Genomic DNA, 15958 nt, shown 5'->3' on the forward strand with positions numbered 1-15958 from the left:
CACCACCCCAAGCCACAACTACTCTCGCTCGTCGTACACATTAAACTCAACGGCTTCGCTAATGCCGCTTTTCGTTTTCCCCCCTCATGCCTGGCGACCCTTCTGCCTATTCCATCTACCCCGACCACCCACTTTGCTTTCCGTCCCAAATTGATTGGACTGCGAATCGGCTGGCTTGAATTATTCATACTTTGCCCGGCGATAAACCAATTTCTGGCCGGCCAAATCGAGGAAGAAAAGATCGGACCGTCACGCGAGCAACGAAACGAAGGAAGACGTCGGTGTGTACTCCTCGAACAAAGAGAGGGTCTCCGAGGGTCGAATAAACGAGAAAGGTGAACAACGAGGGACAAGGACGCGGATGTGACGACTGAGAGGTCAGTTAACTTTACTGAAGAGATCATCGAACGAGCTGCGACGCCGTTTAATTTCATCATTCGATCCAATGACGCGGAAGATACGCCCGAGAAAGAAAATAGACGACTTCGCGCTATGCTACAGCTTTATTGATAAACTAAAGCGCGAGAGAAACCGAGCAAGTAATATCTTTCTCACTCTTCTCACATCTCCCATCTAGAGCTGCGGTACTCTTTGTCTCTTTCTATCTTACACTCTGACGTGATATTTTAATCTGTAGGTTAAGGACATGTGAACCATCATCTGCCTTAGAAAGATGTGGCGCCGATGTCTGCACCGTTCAGATAAAAAGCACAAAGTGTGAATCATTAATCTATTCGTGGAGAGCGCGTCAAATTTCAAAGGTAAGATTAAATATATGCGAAAACTCTCTAATTACCAAAATAAGTGTGCGAAGAATGGGATTGAAAAATTCAAGATTAAAATAATTTAATTTACAGAGTTGTTCCTTATTTTAAAATTTCATAACTTTTCAGACAAAATTCCACGATTTCCCCTGACTTTCAACAATATTTTGAAATTTTTTATATTTTTATATTTTATATTTTTATATTTTATATTTTCGTCCTGATTTGGAAACCGTTAAATATTTTGTTGATAAATCAATTTAACATAATAAGATAACTATTAATGTTGCTGACACTACATACATTTTTAATTAAGTTCAATTAAGTTAAGTTAATAGCATTTTACCAACTACGTACATAAGTGTAATATACGTATATTAAACTTCTTTAAAGTCAAGAATTTTAATTTCTAGAAAATTTTGCAAAATTCCTTGACTTTCCTGATTTCCATTTTGCGGCAATCCTAAATTTAAAATAAAAAAATTGTGTGCACAAATAAGTTGATAAGGCAACCGATATTTCCTACAATAGTAACTAGTCTAAGTTACGATGTTTCGATCGACAGAAATATGAGGGCCGTATATCGAAGATTTTCGTGTCATTTTTATCGTTATGGATACCGATTTACAACGATTTCTGTCCACTACCTCGCCAGCGAGTCAACACCTGCGATAAGAGGACACTTTCAGCAATACCCTGACGAAGGAACCACTCAGGCCGCCGCTTTCCGATGACGCGCCGCATCGCCGCTTTTGACCTTTTGCTTTTCTGCATCGGGCACAAAGCGGAGGGAATCTTCGCGACAAAAGATTTATGAACCCCTCGGCAATGGTAGCACGCTACTTATTCCATCATAGAGTGCGTACTCGAGATACACAAAAAATGCGGGAGCGGTATGTACACGCGAGCAATCTTCAAAGAGAGATCTTAAAAAAGGAGCGCCCTTCTCGTTTCTCGTGTTGAATCAATCATTTCCAGCCCCGTAAGTGTCCACCAATTGCCAGTCGATAATTTACATCGTATTCAATTGTCGTCGTCTTCTAACAACTTTATAAGTGAAAAAAAAACGAGAATTTAATTTTTAGACAAATTTGTAATAAAAAAGTGACAATATTGGATCGCATATATTTTATGATTTTATGTTTTTATATTTAAAATTAAATTATATCATATGATAAAATTTTTATCTGTAGAGAAAAAGATACTTAAAAATGTATTTGTGAGAAATATATTTATTTCATTGAAATAAATTTTTATTTAAATGCGGCAAAATAAAACTTTATTCCTATCAAATAAGCCATTTATTCGTTTTTACAATTAAGATCTATTTCACAAAAATATATATTTCATCATCACAATTAAATTTTTCCATAACTAATAAATATCAAAGAAAACTTCGAAAATAGCATTTGTTTCGATATTTATCTCTCAGTACTTTTACAGCTTTTAGAATATAGCATCGAATAAATCCAAAAATCTAAAATTTATCGCTTCTAAAACTTACGATTAATATCATTATCCACGTTATTTACATGTTTATCCATGATTTTAATTATCATAAAATCCAAACTATGGGACAAAAACGGTGACGAAAACGTGTCATTAATGTAACAAACGCTATCGATGTTTAACGACAACTTTAGCAAGTGTGCTGTCGTTCCATCGATCTACTTGTTTGCCGAGGTCAACGACATCGAGACACTACAGCGATCAGTTATCCCCCGTGGGAGCTCGTCGAAAAAGTTTCTCTTTTTTCCACGACGATGTAACGGACGGCCACGCGGTCCGCTATGCTGTCGTAACAAATGGTCTTTTTCTTAGGCGACGTAAATTTTATCGGTGCACCTTCTCGTCAAGTACGAGAAGTTCACCACCTCCATAAAGAGAGAGAGAGAGAGAGAGAGAGAGAGAGAGAGAGAGAGAGAGATATGAGAAGGCGCGTTACTAGATATCTCGCCTACAGTCTCATTCTGCGATCAAAGTCAATTGACACAATTCCCAGCAATTTTAGCCAGTGGTTAGGCCGAGGTCAGGTTATACGTGCCGTGGCGCATACACAGCACGCTGAAACTAATCATAATGTATCCTCGTCGGTCGACGAGGGGCAGAACCGCGGGAGGAGAACCGCCGCCGTGATTGGTCCGTTGCGGTATTCCTCGCTACCAGATAAAGTTACCGTAATATGGATTAACTACCCGCCATAGCTCATATTCCGATCCGGCACTCACGCTCCCCGGTTCACGATGTAGTAATGAACTCGTAACGGCCGCTGTTATCAGCCGCGCCGCTGCTCGAGTGTCTTTTAATGACGATTCACGTGAACGCGTAATCGATATATCGTCCGTACACGAGGCGTAAAGCAGAATGCGAGGGTGTTGCGGTATCTGATTTATCGTTCGAATTTAATTACACAACAGACGATCCTCCGTTTCGAAGTTTTTCGACCATCCCTCGTAATCGGCACATTGAAATACTAGTATAAATTGATAGAGCTGCCCATTCACATAAATCTGTAAAGCAAACGCGTATGTCTATCCCGTAATATATGCCTATATATATAGAATATTTTTAGACATCGCGCACTTAACATGATACATATACCATTATTTATAACAATTTATTATTGCGTATCATATCTATCTCTGCCTGACAGAATTTTGCGTGCCGTTGACACTCATGCACGTATAAATTTTCAAACGCGAGGAAAGCATTGGCAAGTCGCGTATTTTGGACACACGACCATTTAAAAAATTGTTGTGCGATTGCCAAGTCCGTTCGCTGAAATTTACGGCGAATTCGATGCCGATGTCTCGCCACGTTATCGATCGGCGCGACTTTCGGAATGCTAAAGGGGTGCGCGCGGTTCCAGCCCAGTGATCTCCCTTTATCCGTAATACACCGACGCGCCGAGGTCGCTGCTTTCGGCCGGCTGCTGCAGTGCTGCATGGCGTACGGTTTCGAATTTTTAACTCGCACAGCGCAACTCTCACGAATTATTCTCCACGAAAATTGCGTGTATGTAGCCAACAGGGACTCCGGCATGAGAGTTTGATTTACGGCAATCGAAAAACGAGCAGATATTTTTACATTTTTAACGGACAACGCGATTGATCGTCAAGCGTGAGCGCGCACGATTCCGGTGGCCGACGTGACTTATCAATCGCCATGGAATGGAAAAAAAATGCAACAAGTATCTCTATAGAAAAACCCATACTATATATATAGGGTGGATATTAAATAATCTAAAAGATTTTAAGGAGTGATTCCTCACATAAATTCAAAATAAAAGCTTCATATAATCATATGTCCGAAATTTAGTTTCCAAAGTTGAAAAAAAAATTTCGTTTTTTTCAAAAATTTTGAATTTTTTTTCACTTAGATTATTTTGAGTTTTTAAAAAAAGTTTCGTCAAAATAACTGGAGTTATTTCCAAAATTTTTGAAAATTTTTGTTTCTTTTTCTGTCCATTCTGAATGAGAAAATGAAGAAATAAAAATGTTGATTAATTCCAGTAGTTAGATCCATTTTCAACTTAATAGTAAAAATTAAAGTTAAAATTTATCAAAAAATTCCAATTACCAAAAAGAAATGAATAAATTTCATTAATGAATTTTTTAATTGTTGGCAACCTTTAATCTTTAGACGACTTATATATATTTTGAAATTGAATCTTATCGTACTGAATTCTAATCAATGGTGCAATAATGTATAGTTGGACAATGTAGCAGAAGAATAAATTAATAATAATAATAAAAAGGATTTCATTAGTATGCATATTATGATGATTGACTAACCGGTTATTAAATCTTTTTGAACGTCACAACTAATAGAAGCGTGCCCTCATCATTCATCCTGAATAATAAACATGGAAAAGATGGAAAATATTTGGAAGAAATAAATAAATAAATAAATATATAAATAGAGTTCCTAAAATTCGCGACTCAAAGTACAACAGCAAGAAAATCCTCGAAAAATTAGGTAAAAAAGTTATTTGTAAATTTTTATCTTAAGCTACAATTCTTTAGATAAAGATTTAAATATAGTCAGTTATACGAGTATATATAGATTACGTTTAGATAGTCATCTATCCAATAAATCGCGCGTAATATTCGTGATCGCTAATAATCTCAGCGTTCTCACTAATATTCACAGATTTAAACATAGTCTGTAATTAATCATATTTAAATTATCCTTAAACCTCAGAAATTATTGTTTGAAGTAAAAATTTACAAATAACTTTTTTTCTTCATTTTTCAAGAACTGTTTTGCTTCGCAAAACCGCTTACCGCTTCGCGGTATTTTGAATCGCAAATTTTTGGATATTCGACATACACACGCACACACACATGCGCACGCGCATAGATTGGCACTACGAAAGCAGTTAATCAAGTGTCATTCCATTTCATTTAATCAAATTTCATCGATTTAACTGGATTTAATCGATTCTGTCAATTTCATATACGAATAGGTCGAGAACAATCTAAATAAATTGAATAATAAAATAATTATCCGTAACTCATGTGCGTAAATATACATAGATTGTTGTGTAAGAAAATTACGGAAGAGAAAGAGAGAACAACGGAGATTTAATGGCATCACGCGAGCGCAAGACCGCATGAATGACACATGTCAGAGAATCAACTACCAACGTATTGATCCGTAACGTAGTCTCCATCATTATCGGAGGTCTCGTCGATTTGCCGGTTGTCAATAGGAAATTACAACTGAGCGCCACGTAAATATTTATAGATCGTATTGCAGATAACGCACATTAATGCGGGGGCATCATATTCGCTAAAGGATCATAAAGAGGATTTAATCGAGGCGTAATTAGTTAACCGGTTATTATCGCGATACCTTTTTAAACGTCACGTTAATAACAAGTGAGGTAGCGAATCGGCCGCAGCTGAATACAATAAACACCCTGTGGAAAATGCTGCGTTATCGTCAGGGCTTCGCGATGTCCTACAACAGCGATGCACTGCTGATTGCAGTTCCGGTTCCGCGGTATGATTTTGCTCGTTGTAGAATTAGCAGAAATTCTGGCTCAGCGAGTAAAACGATATCGCCGTCGCAGCAGCGCGGTGCATTAATGACACGTGCTTCACGTAATTTCAATAGCCAATGCGATGCATCGCGGCCAACGCACTCTATATCTCAATGCACACGTACGAGCGACACGATGGCTAATGCATCGCCGAACAAAATTCGTCACGATGTAATGAGCTTCCGCTACCCGATGTCGACGCAGATACTCAGAGAACGAGACGTTTATTCGACGTTGACCGAGATAAAGTTCCCCACAATCACGAGCAGAATTATACATACATAATATTTACATAGAATGGTTACATAAATTATCGATCTAGCAAGAAAATGGAAGGAAAAGATTAAATAAAAATTCTTTTTTTTAAATACGCTTTCCTAAAGATGTTCTCCGCATCAGAAATTTTAAATGTAATGGAGTTTATTATTTTTCATAATATTCAAAATAAACTTGTGCTACTTGATCTCAATCCACAAAAATAAATAAAGAGGAACATTTATATTACAATACTGAAATAAAATTACCTTATATACAATGTTTACATATAATATATATCGTCGCTACAGTAAAACGTAAAAAAAAATTTGTAATGGAAATTTAAATAATATCTCTTAGAGAGAGAGAGAGAGAGAGAGAGAGAGAGAGAGAGACAGAGACACTTGTATCGTCGAAAAAATTAAATCTGATTGTTTATTATGTTTCAAAATATCCACAGCTCCATGAAAAATAGTCCATTTATGAATACATGAAAAAATATATACAAAATTTTAATATTTATTTAAATAATAACTAAATATTTACTAAATATAAACATATTTGATACAAAAAATATTAATCCTACTATCATTTTTTTATTGAGTAAATATTTATTTACTGTAAATGTTTAATACTTAAAAAAAATATGTAAGATGTAATAAATTTTTTTTTTTTTTTTTTTTTTCAGTATAATACATTGCAGGATAGATTGTTAAAGAGTTTAACGACACACACGGGAGAAAGCTAACGTTTCGAGCAATACGGCTTGTACCAAAAACGTGATCAACGAGCGAACATAATTCGTAGAACCTCAGACTAATGGCCATCTGTTCCCGCGGTTCAAGTAATTACAGTGGTAAAGCGCGGTTCTTAATTCTAGCGATTAATCCACATTTCACGCGGTACATTCGGAATGATTTAAGAAATTTCACGATGAGACAACCGCGATAATAACGCGCGTGAAATGTAACGTTTAATTTGCCTCGGGCACAGGGCACGCACCGTAGTATTAGACGAGGAGAGAGCGACGATGTTGAGAATGATAACTAATTCACGCCACGTAATCTCGAAGAAAAACACCATTCCCGTTATACGCCACGTCGTAACCGGTGCACATTGAATAATGCTCGCATTATACGCGCCGAGACTGCACATTTCGCGAAAACGTCACCGTTTACGCGGCAATTTTCGAAACGCGCCATTTATCTACATTTAGGATCGCCAAAATCCGACTTACGGTCCATCCGAGAGCCGAGAAACGGCTGAAGCAACGTTTACGCTTCCGTCGTATCGTACAAAATAAAATGTAAAATAAAATGACGCGCAACTCATGAAATAAATTACAAGTGTTCATATAAAAAAAAATCTATTAATACATTAGGTGCGTCGAGAAACACGCCACCGTTGCTCATGTTCCAAACACTTTAGAAAGAAAAATGTTTATCTTCAAAGCCCAGCGGGAATAGATATGCAGGTTTCCAACTTCGGCCATCTGGGTACAAAGTTCCGTCGCTTTTCCAGAGTTGAGAGTTGAAAATTCGCTATCGCTATTGAATGCCATGAATAAAACCCTATTTACGTCTAAGTTTCAAACTAAGCTGCGCGGTTAGAGTGAAATTTATTCATTAATGAGACCACGCGTTTTCAATAAAATTCAAGTCAACTCTTTTCCTCTCCTGGAGTTATTTAATTTTTTTTTCGAATATATTGCTCCGTGTTCCTTTTATCTCGTCTTTAGGGATTAATCGAGAAGGAAATTCAGAGCGCGGTCTTCAAAGGAGATGTTTATTTGTGCGCGAGAGGCGTTAATGGCGCGCCCCAAATGCATATTTCCGTGAGGTGCGGAAAATAGCAAGCGGGCCAAACGGAGAGTTTCTAAATACTCGCTCGGGGATTCTTGCGACTATCATTCAAATCGTTCGGCCCACTCACGCTCGCGGTATAACGTCAAGGTGTACCAACAGTGGAGCATGTGCCTGCGCTATGGAGCGGCGCAGCCACTTCAGAGCAATTTATTTCGTTCCTTCCCCGCGTCGAGATATCGTACCGTCGCGGAAAGAGTGATGGATGTTGGGGCGTCGCTTCTACGCGGAACGTACGAAACACGCGGAGCGCCGTTAAGGTCGAGTGCTTCGGATGTAGGACACTTTATACACTGCTCCGCTCCCCTCCCCCTCGACGTCTCTCTCTTTTACGCCCTCACCTCCTTTGGATTCAGATTCTCAATAACAGGCACCAATTTACCATTGACGGTGTCCGTTTGAATTAGTTACGTGCGCGAGGGGGTAACAAAAGCGTCGTCGCTTTGAACAACTACAGGAAGAAACGATCCCTAGAGGACGATGAAAGGGCTCTTTTAAAAAACTACGTGAAACGTTAGTAAAACTAATGGGAAATCTACCTCCATTTTGTACGCAGCCTTGTTATCGAATCTTGTAATTTTGGTAAACAAGGAGAAGTTTATAATAGAGAATCCGTTTATAATATTGTTTATATATACTGATACCTCCTGTTTATCTTACGAGAAACTGAGGTTAATAATCTCTGTTATAATATCCGCTGAAGCAAATATCGCAGGGAAGTTAATAAATGCGATTCTAACAAGAAACGAGATCAATATCTATATTTTTGCAGAGCAAATATAAACGAGAATAACTTATTTTTTATGATAAAGATCTCTATGTGGATACACCAATATTTCTTTATACAGCTATATGCTGAAATAACTACTATCTTATCATTTATTATGTATATCACATCATAATATCCTTGTCATCTGACTTGTCATTTTACATAATGATAATGTTCAATTTAACAATCTATTATCGATAATAATAATAATAATAATCGTGATTTCGAGTACAGAGATATATCGTAATTATCCCAGTATATCAGAATGTTGTACCATCGGAATACCCACACGATGAAGCGGTTACACGGCTACAGCCGTCAAATCAAACTCGGATAACTCCAGGGAAAAAAATTTTCTCGTTTCGCCGCACTAATAATTTTATTCCGCAAAAACGCCCAGTATTCAAATATTCAATATTCATATATTCGATGTGAAAACGTTCGCCCGACTCCAGGTGTAGAACATGACGAATATGTGAAAAATTGCCGCGAGCTACATGAATAACGCGGAAGCGACTGTCCCTCTCTTTACTCGGGAGGGAGATGAATTACTAGAGTCCAAATCAGCTGGTGAGAATTTGAATAAAACAAAAGTCTGTCGCGCGACGCGGCACGGCGTGTTAAAATTTCTGCGGGCTCGCCTCGCGTTGCCGTAAGTCTCGCACTTGCGATACGATGAACGTGAAGTAGAACTCAGCCGCGACAAATCGATACTTCGTATCTTAACCCTTTCGTCAATGAATTATTTTTCACGAAACATTACCGTGTTTCACAACGTTTCCACTGAAAAATGAAAACGACAGTTTGTGCAAAACTGTTCTTTGTTGTACGAAAAGCGGAAATTAATCGAATCCTTTTTAAAAAATCATAATGAAATTCACAGAAAAATATAGAAATTTTTGCTACTTAAAATTGTCTGACTGGGATATTTCAATCAATATTTTTCGCAATAAATAATTTATGATATTATTACTTTCAACTTCAGTTTGCTGACTAAAGTTGAAATTAATGTCTTAAATTACATTGAGACTTACGTTGCAAGTCCAGCAAACCTGAGCGACGCGCATTTTATAAAACTAAAATAATGTATTTGCAAAAATTTGCATTTCAGTATTATTAAGCACTAAGATCGATTTCATCCGTAAATAGGATTATTTCTATTAATTTATTTAAAATTCGATATATTCGTGTACACAACACGAGAATCCATGCATTGACAGAGGGGTTAACAAGTTCAATCCGATCGATATCTTTTTATTCTTTTTCCATACCAGGTCAGTAGAAAGGGTCCGGTTATACCGTTGATTAAAACGCGGATTAACAATCACCGACTCGGAAACAACCCTTTCTCGACAAGAGAGAATCCTGTCCGCGAGAGGGAGAAGGTGTATGACCCGGTTGCAACCTCACCATCATTACGTATAACCCGTAAGCAAATATCTCGGCCTCCGAGAATATGCGACTTTGAACTTCGCGAAAGGGCCTTTAACCCTTGTGGTTTCGCTGTTACTAGGCGATCTACAAAGTACAAAGTGCATAATATCGATGTTTGAACAATGACTAGCCGCGAATAACAGCTTGACAGAAAGTCAAATAAAGGCAACAATGGCACAAAATTCCCAACCGTCATCATTTCTTTTTGAATATTTTTTTATCTCTTCTGCGATTGTGCTTTCTTTCCCGCATACTCGGAAAAAAAAGATAGCGTTGGCAACTATAAAAATGATAACTACAAGTTTTATATGTAGAAAATACACATACGCTGTTAGATAACTCAATCTCGAGTTAAATAACATTTTGTTATTTTTAACTTCCATATGTGTCAAAATGTATAAATCAATTCATTTCTGTAGTTAGTTTCAAAGTAATCATCATCCATATTAACGTCCTGATGCACTTAGTAAATAATAAACTAAATTTGAGTCAAATTTAACCCCTTCAGAGATCTGATTTTAATGAAATCATATTTAAAACAATTTTTTTTAATTCAATTCAAAAGCACTTTAATAAGTAATTTATACTAAAAAAAAAAAAAATTTTTTTTTAATCTTTACTATTTTTCCAACATGTACATTATTATGCACATCTCAGATGATGTAGAATAAATGTAAATAATTTCAATGGATATGTTGAAATTTAATGTACATTGCAATATAGACAAGGTCTGAAGGGATTAATAATAAATTTTCTTCGGTTAAATTATTCAACTTCATCGTTTTAATGAAATTAATGACATATTGGAGCAGTGGTGATCTAAAAAAAATTAATTAAAAAAATAACTCAAATTGAATATAATTTAATATTATGAATTTAAGTGTAAGTTGAATAAATTTTTATAGTTATTGCAATTATAAAATAATTTAATCAACTGTATTACATTATCCAACCATGTACATAATTCTACATGTAAAAAATAAATATAATTGTCAGCTTTACAGTGCCACCACAATATTTATCTCTGAACGCAGGAAATTAATTTCTTGACCATTTCTCAGTATATTATTTAATTCTTGCCATAAATAATCCCCTTATTAATTCATGTCGGAGGCATTTTATTCACCGTTGGAGTATTCAAGTAACACCATTGAATCCGATGGCGATATCGAGAGCTGCACAAGCGCTGAGAAATACCTCGATCCACCACATAAAACACTGGGGCGTATCACAAGCACGAAATAACGAAGAGAGAAGGACGAAAGTAGGCATAGAGAGAACTACACTATGCGTCACTGCGTGGCACTAATCACAAGTGATCACTCACCTAGTTGGACGTACATCTTCGGCCTGACGTTCTCCTGCCAGGCAGCCAGGGCGAAAGTAACCGTCGCGATGACGCACCAGCAGAAGAGAAATCCTGGTTGCATCCTGGGGGCGACGCGGAGGCTGGCGCGCCTCATCTTCTCGCGATGATGATGTCGCAGCGGCGCACGGAACGATGACGTAGTGCCAGGGTTCGCAGTTTTCTCCGCGGGCCTTCACCGGGAACCACCACGAACGGCACTCGCGAGAAGAACGGAAGGGAACGAAATTCCGGCGGGGATCGCGGACACGCACCGTCACACTGCGCTCCGCGCGCGCTGGAGCACCGCTCTCTCTCGGCCGAACGACGACAACGCCCGGCGACGTCGCGGCGCGCTATCTCGGGTACGCGCGTCGCGTTACTTTCTCTCCAACTTGCGAACACTCACTACGCCGAGTACGGGAAGTACACGGATGCCACGGCGGCAGTCACGTGCGACGTGACCACGTCGTTCCCCGTTGCGGTCGTTGCATCCACGGTCGTCCACCGGCGGCCCGCCGCACGCATGTCTTACCGAGGACGGTCGGCCGCCCCGCAGCGGCCAAGCGGCACATTCACGTTCGAGGCACGCGCGCCGGCGCACGGCGTGGTGGACGCGCGAAAAACAAAAAAAAAAAAGGATCGAAAGTCTTCACCAGCCGGCACTCGCGTTCACGCGTTCACGCGTTCAAGCGTCCACGCGCGAGCGCCGTTCCGACCGATCCCGTAAGGCCTCTTCGTACGGAGGAGACAACTATAATCGCGCACGTATCAATCGTCCGCACCCACTGACGCTCGCCGTCACACTGATGTCGCGACAGGTGACGCGCGCTCCCCACCAAGTCGCGCGCTCCCCACCGAGCGCTACGCTCCCCATCAAGCAGCGCCGCTCCGCTCTGCACACCGCGGGCGCAAGCGCGTACCGTGTTAGTAACGCGCGCTCTCTCTCTCTCTCTCTCTCTCTCTCTCTCACTCTCTCTCTCTCTCTCTCTCTCTCTCTCTCTCTCTCTCCCTCTCACTCTTTGCCCTGAAACCGCGTCTGTATGCGTGATTACGCGTGACCAGCGTACGCGTACGCGCGACGTGCACGCACGTGGATATGGCGAAACTCCACGGACAGTACACGTAGAGAACGGGGGGAAAAGATAGGGACAGTAGATCTCTGGTAGGACGCCCGATCGAGGGGCGAGAGTCGGAGAGAGTTGTGACACACCGGGCAAGCGCCGATTTTCAACCCCACTATCCCCGCAGCGCGATCATGCCATTGCCGTCTTCCACATCTTCTCGGTGTCCTCGTCGGTATCTCACCGTAGCCACCACGGCGTCGCTAGCCTGGAACGAGAAAAAGAGGGATCGTTATCTGGGTCGGTCAAGGATACTTTAATCCAACGACGTTGATATTTTCTTGCAATTCTTTCGCGTTGTCTTAGATATTTCTTTATTTAAACCGAAGCTACGGAGTGTGTGTCGCATATTGAATTTGTAATCTTCGAAGAGATGTCTACGTAATTCAATTTGAGGGTCAAAAATATAAAATTTTTTTTTATATTAACGTTCTTGTCTTTCAATTATACTTACGAGAGAAAAGAGTGGAGTTTTATGAAAGATTTTATGAAAGAATCTACTTAAGATTTAATTACCAAACTAATTGACAGATCAGGAGAAATGGGAGACCTCCAATAAGATCTTGATTAAAAAGACCAACTTTTAAAATTCTTTTCTCCGATGGGGAAACTTATTGCATAAAATCTCATTTGCGCCCTAAAAACAAATCGGATTTCATAGCCCGAAATATCTGGAAGCTCGAAAACCGCAAAGAGTCAAAGTGAACGAAGAAATCCGATTACGATTCGATTTCACGTAAACGCACGTGCACCCGTGAGTCCCGCGGGGTCCGGTGTATATGTATGTATGTGTTTGTGTGTCCAAATAAGGTTTCATCACGCAGAAAGTCTCTGGCTGCGGCGGGATAACGAAATTATCCAAATGCGCCTGATTCGTCAGCGAATTTTATGAACGTATCCCGTATGCGCGGTGCGTAGCGACGCCGCCGACGTTGACACTGTTCATTAATTTGCCGAACCAAGTGTAGATGGGTGGAGTGCGCCGGGATGGACGAACACCAGGGAAGGAGGGTATAGGTATGTGTGCACCGAGACTCTAATTCCTACACCAATGATTGGACATGCCTGCACGAGGGAATTCGCCAGGCGTCCGCGACGTGTACACGCAATTTCACGTGGATATGCGTGCCGCGTGTATATACATCGTCCACCGTTCTCGCTCCTTTTATCCTCGATCCGCTAAAACAGACGAGACATGTACATTTGCGATATCAACTTGCCATGCAGTTTTTAAAGAAATTCAAACTATATAATTCCTTTTTCACAGCCTTTTTGAAAGAACTCTTAAATATTTCATAGTACGACTTTTTATATTTTAATCTTCAACTCTTTTTATATTCCAAATATAACATATCTTTAATAATGATTATTCTAAAAGTTTTCTCGAAACTAAATTAATAATTAAAACTGATATCTTTGTCCTATCATATTCATTCTAAAGCTAACAAATAATAAAGAAAAAGAGAAAACATAAATATATGACATGTAGCTTTTAAAGCTATATTAAGATAGGGGATGAAGTACTCATATAACGTATGTTAAGTCCTCATATGAATTTTCATGGCGTAATATTCACGGCGGTCGTTTATTTCATAATTAGTACAACCTCCGAGCAAATGGAGTTATTCGACCATACGTTGTTTCATTCGCTTGGAACGAACAGCGACGCGAAAGAATAACGTGGAAGGTGAACTGCCAGTAAAATATTAATAAAAAAGAATTCGAACCTGTACCGTGAATGTTACTATGGCGGTAACTCAATTTTATGATATGATTCAAAAAGCACGCTTCTAATTGTAAAAATAATCTATCGGCATTTCATAGATTCTTCTTTGAGTTACATATATAGTTACGGTTAATATCAATTTGAAGAAAAAAATCTTTTTTTCCGCGCAAACAACAATTTCAAACTTCGACCGTGCAGTTCGTTTGACATTCACGTCCATACGAAATGAAATATAATGAAGTATACAGTGTGAGCCATCTAAAGCGATAAGTGGCCATAACGAGAGAAGAAATGACACATAAAAGATATGTGCGCCGCAATATCACCGTCAATCGTAGCATATGTACGCGTATCGCTTATGGAGCGATTTAAACTGGCAATACGGCTTATATCATCATTTCTAACACCTGCTTTAATCGAATAATGCTGTTACCAACAACAAATAATATAACTTTGCGTTTACTCAAAATTTAAAGCACAACTGTTGGCATGTGTGACGTAATTGTTTTACTTTTAAATGTATTTTCCATGTTTGGAATCCATTTATTGCACTGAGAGAAAAGTTTTTGGTATTTGTGATCATAATTTACCATAATTACAGTTATTACTACTACAATGCTACCAATAATAATTACATATATGTATAATTTTATCAATAAATATATACAAAGTGTCTAAAACTACCCACATACCAATTTTAAAATAATAAACAATGATTTTTATAAAAAAATTTTTCAAATAATAGTTGTGTGATCTGAAGAGGGACAATTATTTTTTTAATAAAATACAATTTTTCAAAGTTACATCCATACACATATGATTTTCTAAAAAAATCTATTTAGTTGATTTTATCATTATTTATCTCCATTTAAATTAAACAACTTTCATTTGAAATATTTTTTATAAGAGCTACTTCCTCTCATTTTAAAACAGATCTCAAACCTCTATGTAATTAGCACCAAAAATGACTAATTATAGTTATTATTACTATAAAAAATAGTTGCTATAATTTAACTATAACTTATAATTATTATAGCAATTAGAATTATAGCACTAGAATTATAATAATATGTAATTATAGTTGCAAAGACATTGTTCTCAATGTAATAATTGTTGAATTTACGTCATAAAAATAATTAACAACTAATTAACATATTAACATAACACATATAATGCTAGAATTTTTAATAAGCTTCCTTCCTTCGCCTTTTAATTCTTTCCATGTTATTGGTGTTACTGACATCGAGAAGAAGCTAAATGTTAACTCATTGTAAGCTGTTTGCGTGCATATCAAAGAGTTAGTCGAAAGGATATTTCAACGGCCCCTCGAAGTAACGTCGTAAGCAATTCTATAGACAACGTTGCTAATGAAAATGAAGAAACGGAAATTGAATCACGACATGGAAACGTCGCGCGAATTCAAAACGGTAACCTACTCATCCATAAATGTGTTTCACTTTACGAAACTCACTATCACATCTCAGTAGATCAACGTGTCACTAAATTACTTGAACATTAAAAAGAATTGTAACTCGTCTCTAGTACGTATCACAAAGTGCCTCCTCTGTTCCTGTTTCTATTTAAAAAGATATTCTCATGCAGATTCCACAGAAATATAGCTACTAGAAGAAG

The 15958-nt window shown here is 38.3% G+C and overlaps 1 protein-coding gene across 1 annotated transcript in view; it reads right to left on the reverse strand.

The window, feature by feature from the left end:
• Positions 1 to 12421, reverse strand: part of LOC108684135 (semaphorin-1A) — a 198562-nt gene extending 186141 nt beyond the window's left edge. Inside the window, exon 1 of the mRNA XM_018188248.1 lies at positions 11459 to 12421. Coding sequence (XP_018043737.1) covers positions 11459 to 11594 — 136 coding nt within the window. The 5' untranslated portion in view covers positions 11595 to 12421. The remainder of the gene's footprint in view (positions 1 to 11458) is intronic.
• Between the last annotated feature and the right edge of the window lie 3537 nt (positions 12422 to 15958).

This window comes from Atta colombica, unplaced genomic scaffold (assembly GCF_001594045.1).
Source record: "Atta colombica isolate Treedump-2 unplaced genomic scaffold, Acol1.0 scaffold126, whole genome shotgun sequence".
Classification (NCBI taxonomy): Eukaryota; Metazoa; Arthropoda; class Insecta; order Hymenoptera; family Formicidae; genus Atta; species Atta colombica.